Raw genomic sequence first — 15,780 nt, 5'->3', positions numbered from 1 at the left:
TCCGGCAATTTAAGCGCCACAGCAAACGCAGCCATCGGAGGAGGTGAAGGTCCGGCGGCCGCCGATGCTTCCAGGCCAGAGCTGGCTTCGTCGTCGAGCCTTAGCATGATCACGTCGGGGTCACCAATTGTGGAGGTATGTAACAACGACAGGAGAGGTCTCAGTGTCTCACTCCAACAACTTTATTAACTGACAGAACTTCACATAAAGTCAGCGCCAAAATCTCCACCCCCACACTTCCCTTCAACTTGTGTGTGAGTGGAGCCACCTGGTGGTCCGCCACAGTTTCATCATTTTGGCTTATAATGGTCTCATGTCATGGTCCCAGTTCAAAGCAAAGAATGGAAGTAGCAACAATGGCTTATGGTGCTGATCAATGTATGTCTGCTGCTGTGCTACTGGCATCTGGAATTTGATGTGTAATTTGTGACTAAAAATGAATTTTGTAGGTGGCTCTCTGTAATTTAAGTCTAAAATGAATGTGACAGCCACTTTAGAAAATAAAGTGTCATCCTCGGTCACACAGTAAATCCAGTCCTGGTAGGGAGCAGCTGAACTCCACCTGAAGCGCTGTGTCATCCCACTTTATCATACCCACCAATGCAGTTTGCTTGTAGCAGCACCACTCCCAGACTGGCAGTCATGGAAAGCTGCTTAAGGGAGCGTGGGCTCACTCGCTGAGCTGTGCCGAGGCTGCAGGGCTGTCAAAGCTGTAAAGAGCTGGGCTGTCATATTAATACCTCAGCACAGGGTTCTGGTCCTTCTCAGGCTGCTCGCTCAGACACGTTTAGATGAACTTAGTGTCACAGCCAGTGGCTGCAGTAGTATGATGTCCCTTTAGTGTAATATTGGACATGGCAGGAAGTGATCAGAGCAAGTGGAAATTATTAGAGATCATGTTGAAAGTGAGCACAGTCACTTTCCTTCTGGACCTGAAGACAGCGCGAATGTCAAGTCACTTAGTTTTAAACAATGCTAGATCATGTTTTCATGTGTTAGGTGGTCCAAAGCTGAGATCAGAAGAGAAATATCAGCATGATAAAATAATATAATACTCAAATAAAAAGATAAAACCCCAAACCTATATATGCAGTCAACAGACACTTTGCCTTATACAATTTTTGAATTTAATTTAATTTATTTAATTTAACAAAATATGGAGAGAAAAAACACCTTGACTATAATTATTTCATTGTATTAATGATACTAATATTAGCCTGGAAAGAGCACAACATGCACCATAAATATTCACCAACATGTTTACTGTAATGTGCCAGAACTGTGTTCACAACTTATTTCTTTACTGTTCCAAAGTGGTTAAAAAAACAGTCAACAATAAGGGACGTAGCAATAGCACTTTAATTTAATGAATTATACTTCAACCACTGAAAGGCTCCACAGGACTGTTAACAGAGTTTTGGAGTCTCTCACATATATTCTGAAATTGTTCTTCTGAACAACATGAACACTGAGAATTTATTCTATTAAATTCTCATTAAATCCTCCTGAATAGTACTACTGGGAAAGCAAAATGGGTACTGTTTTTTTTTGGAATCTCAGAATTACATCTGTGCTTTTTGCAGATGATGAGGTTTGATTGGGTCCATCAAAACATGACTTTCAGCACGCTCTGAGTGGGTTCTCAGGCGAATGTGTGGAATGAGAGTCTGAGTCAATGGTCCTCTGCTGAAAAATGGTGGATTACTCCACCCTGCATTGCAGCCTGTAAGGTGTTGTACCAGAATGTAAAAATATATCTGAGCTAGAAAGTGAGCCAAAAAAATGAGGTTGTTTTACAAATAGTTAAAATTAGTTTCCAATGTAAGGTGGCTGGCCTCTCCTTTAGAGATAGATTGAGGAGCACTGACATCAAGAAGTAGAACTTCTGCTCCTTTGCATCAAAAGGAGGTAGTTTTGGTGTCTCATCAGGATTTGTCCTGAGCAGCTCCCCTTGGAGGTTTAATTGGACACTATCAGTTGGGAGGAGACTCCAGGCTAGGCTGAGAAGGTGTTGGAAGCATCAGGTCTGGGAATCCCTCAGAATCCCTCAAGAAAAACTGGAAAAGCTGGAGGAAAGGAGTTCTGGAATATCCTTCCCCGACTGCTGCCAGCATTACCAGACTTTGGATAATAGGAAGAAAATAGTTGGTTGGACGCACATAGCAGACCATAACTGAAATTGACAGACCTTTCTTGGACAGAGTTAATCTCAATTACTAAATTTCTGTGTATGATTAGGAATATAGATAAGAAACAAAATTTTTGGTACTGGAAAGCCTACGTGGTCTCAGTTTGTACTCCGTGTTCTTTTAACCTGTGATGTTTGAGACGACTTTGTTTACTCCTAGTAAACAGTTTACATGAAGAGAAAATGAGGAACTTTGTTTGTCAAACTGCAGTCTCCAAAACATGCAATATTCTCTGATGATGAGTTTGCTTTTTATTTGATTTAGCCAAAACAGAAAGTTTTGGCTGGGACATCCACTTCCTACACTGACAGCTAAAAAAAAAAAAAAAAAATCGGTGATTGTTCCCTGAGGCTGAGTCTGCAAACGATAGCCGATGGGTTCCTAGATTGACTCTGACTTATCCTCCAAGGAGACACATCGGTATTGCTTCAGGAAAGTCAACATTAAGCCTATTAAAATGACCTTGACCGCTGAAATGAAATGTATTGCTGTGATGTGGGAAAGTGATACTTCACCATTTATTTCCATGTAGGTCAGAGAAATATCCTTTTATATGACATCTTAACTCACTTAAAAAAACTTTTTTAATGAAACGTTTTTTTGGAAGGTTGTTGTTTATTACATAAGAAGATAGCTGTTAAATTGAACTTTGTCTTTGGTGAGCGGCTCAAGTTCCAACTGTATTTTATCACATATTTAGCAGTGTGGTGGCTCAGTGGTTATGTGTGGCATTTTCATGATATGTTTGTGCTTGTGTTTCCTTCCAGCATCAAAGCATGCTGAGTAAATACTCACATCACTGTGCCCTTGAACAAGGCACTGCCTTACAGCTGGAGTTGCTCCCCAGGCCCTACTCCTTCTAATGTCTAGCATCGGTTAATGCAGGGGATGAGTTTTCCTACAGCGATCAACAAAGGAATTCTTATTTCCATTTGTTTTTTAAAAGTAAAAGTTACCCACCAAAGTCAGAAAAGACGTAACCAACATTACCGGTAAATCTGACACATGAAATAAATATCAATTTACTACTCTGACAATATTGCTTAAAAGTGGCTACAAATCATTTGTTTTTCATACGTTTCTCTTCCTGGAAGATGCTTAAATCTTCCAGCTCTTGTTAGCAGTGGCAGTTGACTGAGAGCAGAGGCCAACCTGCAGCCCTTTTAAGAGCATGGATTAGAAAGCTTCAGGGTACAGAATTATCTGATAAAGCCCTACAATGTGATTAATTGGTGCTGCAGGAAATTGGTCTGCTTTTTACCAATAAATAATTTGAACGAAGGGAAGCAAACAGCTTTTACATATAAAAAAAAGTCCCTTTTTCTTCCTTTTCACATAGCTGTCAGTCTGATTATTGGATGCTTCATTCTAGACTGAGATGTTCTCGAAAAAGAGAAAATAATAAGAGTATCAAATGATTTAATTTTATTGCCAGAAAAAAAGAAATGAAAGAATAAATTACATAACAGATGATTCCCCAATATCTACTAGAGGACTGCTTTTCGTTCCAAAGCAACGACCTTGGAAAGAGATAAAAACAAAAAAGCAAATAAGTATGTTTAATACCCATTCATAGCCATGTTGGATCCTACTCTATTACTAACAATGCCATAAGCATAAGCTGGTGCTTTAGTTGATTTTCAATCATGTGTCTGTTTTCGTGTTGAGGATTAAATTGCAGCTTTAGGGTCATTTCTACCTGCCTGAGGGACAGCGAGACAGAGAATGCTGAGACCACATTGTCCTGGTCACAGCAGCCTGAGTCAGAAGAGAACATTTGATGCACTCTGAGGCATTTATTTTGAGCTGCAAAACAGCACTGACATGTTAAATAACTTCAACCTGACAGGAAGAAGTAAAGGATAAGATGAAACGGTCTGTAATCGATACCAGAATACAAGTAAACATGCAATGTTTATTTGTTTATCACTTTTCAGGCGTCACTTTGAGACTGCAGCATGATGATGATGATTTACTGTGAAGAGATGTTGATGCAAGTGGTGGAGGCCATGACTAGGCTGAAGAAACAAAACAAAACTATCAGATAGACGACAAAACCAGTAGTGGCCGAATCAACAACGTGGTATACTGTTGATGAAGAAGCACTGCTCAGCTCTGCTCAGCTCAGCAACACTAAAAGCTCTAAAAAGACCACATATGACAAAGGGAATGATTGCAGAATTGTTTCTATTGTTAAGAAAAAAAAAACCTTTGTAACATCTAAGTCAAGAATAGTCTTGTTAAGGTAGGAGTATCATTATTAAGGTCTGCAATCAAGTGAATTTACAACAAACTACAAACCACTGGTTACACTTAAGAACAAGAAGGTTCTAAAAAAATCTTCTGACCAATTAATTCAAGATGTTCTTGTATCAGCTGGAAAGAGAAAAGTATGAAGAAGAAGAGAAACAGCTCATGTTCTGAAGCATACCATGCTATCTGTCACATTATCTGTCAAACACGCTGGAGGCAATGTTATGGCATGGGCATGTATGGCTGCCAGTGGAACCGGGTCACTGGTGTTTATTGATGATGTGACTTCTGCTAGAAATAGCAGGAAGGACTCTGAAGTGCACAGAGCTGTAGTCTCTGCTCAGATTCAGCCAAATGCTGCAAAACTGAGTGGACACTGCTTCACAGTGCAAATGGATTAAGACCCAAAGTATACTGCAACAGAAACTCGAGTTTCTTAATGCAAAGAGATCAAATGGTAATAAGTGACCAAGTTAGTGAGTTTTCAAGTATTAAATAAAAACTAAATGCAGAAATACCCACAAACAAATGAGTGTAACTGCAAAGTCTTGGCAGAGCATCTCAAGAGAGGAAACAGCATTTAGTTAGGAATGAGGTACTGTGCATAAAAGACAGATCACGGGTGTGCAGGCACAGCATTCACCAGAATAGGTGGGCTACCGTTGGTACAAATGCTTCAGTCTTTAGGTGGGTGCATGAATGACACAATTCATTTAACTAATACAAACTTTCATCAGTTTTGTTTCATTATGTTTTTACATGTTTGTTAAAAATAAACATTTCACTTGACATTAAGTTTCTGTTAAATAAGTCTATTATTAAATACAATAATAGATGTGAGAGAAACATCAGTGATTCTAGATTTTTATCATGACCCTTGCAAAAAATTTTGTTTTGATGGTAATGGAGGTTCTTAAGAAGAGGAAACATATTGATCTCAATAAATATGCAGGAGATGAACGCTAAGTGCAAACTGAGCATAACAAGCAACGCAAAAATAACGTTGATGTTTGATAGCTGTTATCGTTGCTTGCCTAATGGCACATAATGTGTCTACATAGTGAATCCTAATTGTCCAGCAGCTCTAAATACAAGCCCCGCCCCCATTTGTAAGAGACTGATTGATTTTAATGTGTTTTACAGAAGGAAAAAACATCAGCTAAATCTGATATAATAAAAATGTGAAAATTGATGGGTTGCACATACAAAGGTCTTCTCATTCAGTTTTTCCACTCACTTAAGGAGCCTATACTATACTGACTGAAGTAAACACATCATCTTAGTACCAACATTCTCATTTAAATTGGAAATCCCTGTTTAAATGGTTCTGTTCATTGTGATCTCAAGGAAGATTAAACTGTACATGACTGACCGGGAAGGTAAATGTTGTTGAAAAAATGTGAAATGCCTTTCGGTCCATTATGGTTATAGATAGGCCCGATTCTTATCATTAAAAAAATATAATTGCTACTTATAAAATCCATCCATCTTCTTTCACTCATTTAATTCAGGGTCACAGATGGGCTGGAGCTTATCTCAGCTATCACAGGGCAAGAGGTGGGGTACACCAAGGGCAGATGACCAATCTGTTGCTAACACAGAAGCAGACAACCATTCACATTCACACCTACAGATAATTTAGAAATGTCAATTAATCTAACATGGATTTCTGGACTGTGGGAGGAAGCCGGAGTACTCAGAGAAAAAACATGCAGACACAGGAAGACCATGCACTCCACACAGAAAAGCCCCAGCTGGCCAGTGGATTGGAATAGATTTGAAGACCTTCTTGCTATGAGCCAACAGTGCTAACAACTGCACTGCAGGATGGTAGGAACCTCTTGTCCTCAATTCCAGCTTTATATATTTATCTTGGACTAAAGTATTGTAGCTTTGATTAAGCCACAGATCACATCCTGACATAGTTCATGCCACTCTAAGATATTGTAACCTTGCTGCAACCCTTCAGCTCATGCATTGAGTTCCTCAACCTTTAAGCCAACTTTCTTCAGATTTGTAGAGCATTTAGAGCAGTTTTGACTTACTTTTGTTGAAACTTTGGTAATGTTTAATATGAGCATCACAGTTCTAATGTATGATCAGGGCTGTACTTAGGTAGAAGTACAGATACTAGTGTTAAAAATACTCCTTTATAAGTTGAAGTACTGAAACAACTTTTTTACTCAAGTGAAAGTGAAAAAGTACAACCTCAGAAATGTACTCAAAGTAAGAAAGTAAAAGTAACTTTTTGAAGAACATTTCTGCCCCCTATTTTTTTTTTATTAATGTAATTATTAAACTGAATACTGATTTTACGTGACATTGGTGTAATGAAGCTAAAACCAATTTTAGTACTTCATGAACAAAAATAATATCCAAATTAAATCCAGGACTGAAGGATATATGTCAGGGAACCATAAAATACCATGTGTTGAATAAAAGAGGTCTTTAAATGTATAGAGTTTAGTTTTGTGCGACCTTGATGCTCCTGACCTCCGGTGCACATTCCATAAATTATTAAATCTCACGATCTATAATTCATATGTGGAAGACCTTTATGCACTTCTTCCTCATTAAATCTTCATGTTTATGGAATGATCTGCACTCCACAGGTACGAATTCATTTACCTTCTGCTATCCTTTTCCTGTGTCAATTTTAATCCATGTGTCAATTCAAAAAGTACATCAAACAGTTATTCTGACTGACTTTTTATAGCCAGAATTTAAAGTTTAAACATTGTCCCCACATTTTGATTTCAAAATTTGTTGTCGTCCCCAATGGAGATACTGGTGAGTCAGTTGAGGGCCTAAGCAAAAATTCCATTCCAAAAACCATTTTTATTTTGGTAACCATGCCCAAGACAGAGATGACTGTTTACGATGTGTTATTAATGTAACGACTCACTGATCCTGGTGGGCTTCCACATTTCTTCAGTCTGATTGTTACTCAGTAACTTGACTGCTGTAGACCCCTGGAGTCGCACTTGACTCGATCACATCGAGCTGGACACACCAGGGTGCTTTACCAGTTCATTAATGTTAAATGTCAAGTAAGGAAAAGATATAACGTTATGCAATTTCTCCCCCATAGTTAAGCCTAGACTAATAGATTATTTTTTATTTATATTTAATTATATTTAGATTTAAATGTTATTATCTGCTCACCCCTGTCCTGCTTTTTTCCCCTCACTTCCTCTTTTTCTTTTTCCAGAATGATAAACCTTCTTCACTTTCCTTGAGTGGCTTTTACTGTTGTCATTCAATTTGTTTAATTGGAATCACGCAGGGTATTTGTAATGGGAGTCACTGGCGTCAGGTGGGACTCCTTAGGGAGAGCAGGTTTCTCTAGTGTCATTGCAAACGTTTCACATTGCCACTCTTGTAATTTAAAGTTTGTCTCTCAATATATATGTTATTCCTCCTGGTAGAAAGTTTGACCTCATTTTGCATTTTCAAAACTAATGATGGTTAATTTTATTTTAATTGTATGCAACTGGTCAGAAACCAAGTACAAACAACTTGGATCTATTGTTGTTTAACCTGATTTTTATGATAGTAAAACTTTTCACCAATAACTTTTCAGCTATACACCCCAAAACACCCAGTAGTGCTTCCTGGAGAATGCCAAATCCTGAAGCTTATTACTAAGTAGCCCTGAGACCTTGATTTAAGGTAAGCCTCTCCTGGGCTTCCTTGCTTCTGAGCCAGCTGTAATCAACCCTGTCTGTTCTCTGGCCATCACTATAATGGGGACAAAATCTCTCCTCTCACCTTAAACTTCTACAGAGGACATTTCATCAGATGATTCACATTTTCCTCCAGTGTGCCCCCCTTTTTACTCTGTATCCTTTGTCCTCTGTGTCTGTGCCAAAGCTTTGCCTTTTGTGATTTTGGAGCTTCCTTTGGCCAGGCGCTGTTTGTGAGTTGTGCAGGAAATGTAATTCTGAATCGGATCCATGAGTGAGCAGTGAAGAGAGTCAGAGGGGACAAATTCGCCAGAGTCCTGGCTGCCCTTTCTGTCCAAGTGTCTAGTTGGAAACAAACATGATTAATGTGTTGTTGTCTGGGTTTGTATGAACGTGGAGGCACTGCAAGAATAATAAAAATACGTACACTCAAACTAAGAAAAGATAATGTGGGATTTGTAGTCTAGCAGAGACAGAATAGTTTAATACTTTTTTTATGGTTTTTGGGCAGTTATATGCAGCAGTTGCTTCTGTAAGCCGTGGACATCTCTCCCCCTCACTTCCTCAATATGCATGTGCAGACCTGCATCATTATTATCGAGGTGTATATTGGTCTTGAGATTGCTCCATCGCTCATCTTCTCAGCAGACATAAATTTGGTGTCTATCTCTTCCGTCTGCCCTCCTTCCCTCCGTGGCATTTTCCATCATTATTATTCACCACGTGTCTCGGGCTAAAAAGTTTTCTCACAGCAGTGGGTTCATCTCCCACGTACCTGTCATTTTAATGGTTGTTTGTTCGATGGGGAAACAGGAACTAACAGGGGAAGGTTATTAGCAAGGTCACCTTTCGCCCCATTGTAACTGCCCAATGAGGACTGCGCTCAGAAAACTGGGCTGGTAAATTTGTAGCCTAGAGAGAGAATGAGATGTAGGCTGCTTCTGCTGCACTGAAGGGCTCTTTGGCTGTCTTTCTCCATCACCTTGGCTATAATGCAAATTTGTAATTTTCCTCTGGCAAGCACGGCCTGTCCCTGCGAACTTAATTTTTTGGAAGGGAGACATCATTTACACTCATACTTCAATGCTCCCTGCACTTTTCAGTTGAGTCTATTAATGCTTCTCTATTGCCCTCTTGTGGTGTCCTCACTCCTCTGCACCAACACTTTTCACTTCCAGAGTGAAACATGACTACAGAACTATAGCAGAGTTACAGCTTGCCTTCGGTGGCAGCAGGAGGGAGGGTTTCGAGTTTGAAGACTGGGACCTTTCTGTGTGGACTGTGCGGGTTCACCCTTTGCCTCAGGGTAATCAGGCTTTCTCCCACAGTCCAAACATGCTTATGAAGTGTATAATTGGAAAAGAATGAATGGAAGGATGGATGGATGGAACACTAGCAAGGGAAATCATAATAAGATTCAATTCATCCTAATTTTTAGTTCCTTTTAGGGAGTTGTGTAAATATTTTGGAGCACACACCACAGTGTTACATTTGCATTATATGGGGCTAGACTTAGATATGAAATAAAGTATTTTGATGGATGGATAGATTATATTTGTACAGTAGTACAATACAAAAGTACTTGGTGCATGTTTGTTGAAACTGATCAAGTTCTAATTAGCTCTAATTTTAGTTAATTAACTATTTGTTTGTTTTTCACGCTTACTTTTGGTTTCTCCAGTGTTCCTCTTGTTTCTATGCTGAAGTGTCCCTGGGTAAAATACCAAACACAACATTGCCCCTGAGTGAATCTGCGTGTGTGTGTGTGGGTGTGATAGTTAGAAAATGCTTAAAAGCATATATATTTAAGTGCTATATACGTTTATATTGTGTGCAGGAATGAGTGAATTTGACTTGTAGTAAAAAGTCCTTTGACTGCTAAGTTAACATAGAAAAGAGAACAGGAAGATCAAATCATTTTTTATTGAATTGTCTGTATTGAAAAACTTAAAAATTAAACTTTACATACTTTAAACATTTCATGCAGGACTGCAGTAAGAATATAGACTAATGCTCAAAAGCCAGAGCCATATAAAAACATTACATCTACACTAAATATAAGAAAAAACAATACAAAAACTTCATCATGTAAACATTATTAAATGACTGTTCATTTATGATTTCTTAAAAGCTTTAGAGTAACACAGGTGCAGTTGTTTATCTCTCACTCAATCACTCAGGCTCTGATTATTCTTAGCACCACCATGATTAGATTTCAAGATTCAGTTGTGAGTGCGGTTGAAGTTAGCTGCCTTTTGGTTTTCTCCTTTTGTAAGCTGACAAAACATCATTATTTCAGTGCACATTCGAAACCTTTGCATTGTAAAAACTGTATAATAATGGGCTTAGTGGAACCCCTTTACGCCTGCAAAATATTTACTCTTCGCCGTTTTATAATTCATTGTTCATATGAAGTAAACTAATTCAGAGCGAAGGTATCCCCTCGTGTCTCTGCAGCCTCTAAACTCTGCTCTGTTGGCTCTGCCTTGGAGGTGCAGTTTTTCAGTTCACCTTTCAGCTCAGACAGCTGCTGTGCATGGCTAGAGAGAGTCCCACTGACTTGCAGTAGGAGACCATTTGACTGTCTCTCCAGCTCCTCCCTGATTCTCTCCAGGTCGTCTGCCAAGTAGTTTAAGCCCTTACACTGGTCCTCTACGCTGGCAACCCGCCCACCAACCTCAGTTACCTCCTTCTGGACCACCATAGCTGATCTTCGGCACCCCCGTACCTCTTCAGCTAGCCGTCTCTTCATCTCCTGCAGCTCACCTTTAAGCCGGGTCAGTCTGCGCTCACCTGCCCCAAGCATGGAAGCCTGATGTCCAACCAGCTGCACCACGCCCTTTATCTGCTGGGCCAGACGAGTCTCTCTTTGATGCCAAGAACTGTTGGCTTCACCAACCTGGTGGACCACTGTCCCCAGGGAATCCTGGAGTCCTCTCAGGGTGTGGTTAACTGAGCGCACATTGAATTTGAGGATTGTTAGCTCACCCTGGATGGAAGAATCTTGCTCTGCTTGTTCCTGCTGCTCCCTGAGGGTCAGACGCTTTAGCATGTTCTGCAGTGTAACATTGAGTGTGTTCAACTGGTCGCCTTGCATATCCAGTACCTCCTTCACATTCTGCTCCAAAGCCAGGTTTTCACTTGGCACAGCAGAGTCTCCTTGGATGGTAACTGTTTGAGGTGAGGGACATGAAGTGGTGCAGAGCATTTCCAAATTGTTGAGGTGCTTTTGCATTCTGTCCACATCCACCTCCAGTCTGCCTCGGAGTGACTCCAGCTCTGTCTCCAGAGTGGGAACAATGTGATCCTCCAGAGCAGTTGCATTACCCAGCTCCTCCAAAGCTGTTAGTAAACGACACTCCAGATTCTTCAACTTAACCTCCATTTTGGCCTCCAAAGCATGTCCAGTCGCATCTCTGTCTGGGACACCACTTGTCCTTCCAGATTCTTCACTTTTGATCTCCCCAGTCAGGTTGAGCTTGGCCTCTACATATGCCAGACGCCCCTCCAGCATTCCTTCTATGTGGTCTTTGTGTCCACCCAGCTCCACTCTCAGATGCTCCTGGGACTGGTTGAGGCTTGCCATTGACCTTTCCAGCAGCTGCACCCTTTCTGTAAGTCCACTCATCCTACCACAGCAGCTCTCAGTACCATTACAACCATTGATCTGTGCTTGGAGCTTTCTCAGCTCTGTTCTTAGGTTGATGGTGCTTTCCTGTAGAGCATCCTCCATCTGCTCCTGCCGCTCACTTTGCTGCTTCTGGCACTGACGGTGCACATCCCCAGCTTTCTCCTTGCATCGGTCCTCTGCGCTCTCCACACGCTTCTCAAATCCGCCAAGAATTTCTGTTCTGGCTGTGCTTAATTTAGCATCCATCAGTTTCTCCATAGCTCTTCCAAGCTTGCCATTGGAGTTTGATACCAAAAGATTTCTAATACCTGTTCTATTAGAAATCTTCTTCAGTGCTTCATCATGCCTCATCACTGTCACTTTGACTTCCTGAATCTCAGCTGTCTTGGCTTGCACCTCATTTCTAAGCTCTTCAACCCTTTCATTCAGTTCTGCGAGGTCTGGAACAACATGTCTACCATCTAGATCTCCTGTGTCAAGGTCTCCCCCAGGAATTTCTACAAACCCAAAGGAGGATGGATGAGAGGCTACATCTGGAGGGGGAACAGGAACAGGACCAGGACCAGTACCAGGGGGAGCAGAGAGCAGAGCTGACAGCATCCTGTTAGCATCCTCTCTGAGTGAGGTTCGCAGGCTTTCCTCTAGCCCATTCACAGTTACCCTCAAAGTCTCCAGACCCTGATTTAGACGCCGCACATCCTCTTCCATATGATATATTCGCTCCTCCGTCTCGCTGTCAAGAGCATGGCCTGAAGAGATAAAGAGATGCTATTAAAAGGGGGACAAACACAGTAAAGAAATCCCAAACACTATGCTTTGATGTGACTGCATTTTGAATCTAGTTCATTTTAAGAACTTGTTAAGAATTTGTTGTTCTTTTACTTAAAAAAAAAAGAAAGTAAATTCAGGTACATCACTTTTAAAACCCAGTTAGCTTTATTGGACAGTTCAAAAATGGGGACATACCTGTGGTCTCTCCCACAGGCTGTTCACCACCAGAGGGGGGAGGAGAGGGGATTTCTTCAGGTATAAATTCCTCAGGTGCTTGGCTATTCTCATGTTCATGTTCATGGTTGGTCTCTGTGTAATGTGGCTCTTCATGCTCTGGAGCTGGCTCTGATTCTGATGGATAAGGCTGGAAGGGGAAGTCTGGGTAGGAGGAGGACCTTGAAGGCCCAAAGGGATGCATTGGGAAGGGGTTAAAACTGCCAGTAGGAGGGCCTTTGGGATGACTCCATGGGCTGGCTTTCACAGCAGTGTTAACATGTGGGCCCTTGAACATCGGGACTTTGCTAGGGGGGCCCTTAAACTGGGACTCTCTCATTGGTGGGCCCTTGAATGGTGGCATCATTTTCATAGGGTGTTGATAAACTGGATGTCCCTCCATACATCCATAACCAGAGTACCCAGGGCAACAACGCCACTCCAGCTCTGTGACGGTTTTATGTGCCACCTTGTAAAGTGGCTTGTACATCAGGCGATACCTGCAGGGAGCAGCAGTAATGGGTTAAAAACATAAATTCAGTGTTTTTTACTGTGAAGCAACCTGAATTAAAATCTATCACACGAGTAGCGTTTACTCACAAAAGAGCTGGGCATTTGCGGCCCAGTGAACACTTGTTGTACTCGGCTTTTACATACGGTGCTGCTCCATCCTGTATGGTGAAGGGCACTGTCTTTTCAGTGACGTAGGCACAGTGGTTCCTTTCAGAGTGGAAATCAAAGAGGAAAGAAAAAAACTTGCTTAGATACAATTTTTAAAAAATTACAAGATTTGTCACTGAATTATCTGACGTGGTGATGTGTATGACAGAGATGGAGAGAAACAGCACTTACTTGTGCCTGCTGGTGGGTTTTCCTTGGCTGTAGTGTTGACCAAGCCCAGGTTTATACTGGTGAAATTCAAATGGTCTGTAGATCTTGGTTTCAACAAGTGATGAAAATAGGGCCATGAAGACAAAAAGGCTCAAAACGCCTGAGAAAAGCATCCTGAGCATTCACGTGTCCAGTGAAAAGTTGAGTGAAAAAACTCTTCAAACTGAAAACAGAAAAAAGTATTCCTTTATCAAGGGACAGCAGAGGCCACAAATATTCAAATATTCTCCACTTGCTTGTAAAAAGACTTGAATTTCTAGGTTATACAGCAAAATGCCACCCTGTGAGTGCTGATGCTGGCTGTGGTTGTAGTGGACTCCCGTGACAAAAGTCCACTGTGAGTTTGGGGGGGGGGGGACTACAGACGCCACTAAAAAGGCTCCACCGGCTCCATCTGCATATCTCCTCCCACTCAGCCTCCTCAAAGTAACACCCTATTGACAACACAGGAGGGAAAAACCCATCATCTCCCCGGTTAATGTCCCACCTGTGACTCTTTTGTGGTTGTCATCTATATAATTTTAATATATGAGAATTCTGGAAGCTGCTTTCACCAACCAGAACAGCAGCTGAGCTCTCAGTAGCTTTTTTCCTTTAGTGACATCACGGCAAACCAGAGAGGAAACGCTGCATCACCTCCAACGAGTATAGTACCCAGCTTTGTCCCAAAATGGGAAGGTTATTTATTCACCCTTTAGAATATAAAGTAAGAAAGACATGCATAAACATTATATATAGAAAAAACAAAACAAGAACATCATGTTCAGGGTAAAAGCCTTGTTTTAATATAAAAACTAAATAAGAAAACATGCCTTCACTGCTGTAAGTAAGAAGCAGTCAAGAGACAGACTTACTGCTTATTCTAATATTAATGTTTAGAAGGTCTTCAAATGGATTTGATTTGATGTGTAACTATTGCTATAGATTTGATTTATAGATTTTTAATAAATGTAAAATTTGATTGTATATCATGTGTTCATAGCTGCCATTTTTTATCCAATTTTTTTTCCAGTTATTTGTTTACATCACCCCAGAGAGATAGCCCTTTCTTTCATTTTCTTTGCTCTTTTAGCCAGTGTAAAATTGATGTGACACAAAAATAAAAAAATCAGCTTCTGATATCAGTAAATGTCATCCTATTTGCCAATAGCCTGATATGAGCTGACAACACCAGTGAATGCTATGTGAAGAATATATCAGATATAGTCTTTGCATCCAGCATACAGCAATGTTAGATAATATGAAAACATTCAAGTAAATCCAGTTAGCTAGTAATTTGTCATAATATATAACACAGTGTAACATGAAGTAGAAGTAATGAAGTAGAAAATTCTCACATTCAGAGGCTGAAACCAGGAAATGTTTGACCTTTTAGCTTGATGCTAACATAAAAAATTAATCTTAAATATGTGCTATCAATATTTTATGAGCCCCAAATGGGATGGCACACACATTTTCTCACTAGAACAGCCGAGCTGTGATGATAGTGTTGAGGTTATGTGACGACCTGACAGTATATGAGGTGACACATCTTGGCCTCCCTGACTTCACACATACACGTTGACACGGTCTGAGCCTTCATTTAACAGCAAACCTCCAGAAAGGGGAACAAACAGAAACAAATGCCCTGTGTTAAAGGCTTTGACAGTACACACCCATGACTGAGTGCTGAGCCCCACAATTCCACACATTCATGCACAACACGGCTCTTGTCCAGTTTAAGTTCACCGCCCTGGGTACAGAAACACGCCCGGGAGCTCCATTGCACCACAGCTAGGACACTTTCCACTTTCTGGTTATATGAAGCAACATTTTAGTTGCATAAAGCCATATAACATGGAAAGTATTGTACAAACATTGGAGGTAAACTAAGTATTTTTTTAGGCTCATATTTCAGTTCTGCCACTTTGCAGTATTAGCTTCATACCTCATTCATTTACAAAGAAAAAAATTTAACTTTTTCTTATGTTTTTACTGCTGTTTGTTGGCAAAATTATACAAGAACTACCAGGATGACTTTCATAACATGAATGAAAAGATGAGTCATGGGCAAAACATGACCTCATTAAGTTCTGGTCGTGATTCAGGATTCATCTATTTTTAAAACCGTGGTGTTGTTGGCAGATGATGCGTCTTTGAGTGCTAC

At 40.6% G+C, this 15,780-nt stretch overlaps 1 protein-coding gene across 1 annotated transcript; it reads right to left on the bottom strand.

Annotated features, from left to right (window-relative positions):
* Positions 1-10,032: 10,032 nt before the first annotated feature.
* Positions 10,033-13,964, bottom strand: emilin3a (elastin microfibril interfacer 3a). Its single transcript, XM_085394563.1, has 4 exons — positions 13,596-13,964; positions 13,344-13,463; positions 12,726-13,243; positions 10,033-12,508 (listed from the first exon to the last, which is right to left on the bottom strand). Exons 1-4 carry the CDS (start codon positions 13,754-13,756, stop codon positions 10,548-10,550), a joined length of 2,760 nt encoding a protein of 919 aa, XP_085250689.1. The 5' UTR covers positions 13,757-13,964; the 3' UTR covers positions 10,033-10,547.
* Positions 13,965-15,780: the final 1,816 nt, after the last annotated feature.

This window comes from Rhamphochromis longiceps, linkage group LG20, assembly GCF_057381845.1.
Source record: "Rhamphochromis longiceps isolate RC_006_pf linkage group LG20, R_longiceps_female_GT1.1, whole genome shotgun sequence".
NCBI classification, from domain to species: Eukaryota; Metazoa; Chordata; class Actinopteri; order Cichliformes; family Cichlidae; genus Rhamphochromis; species Rhamphochromis longiceps.
This window is presented reverse-complemented; position numbering and strand designations above follow the sequence as displayed.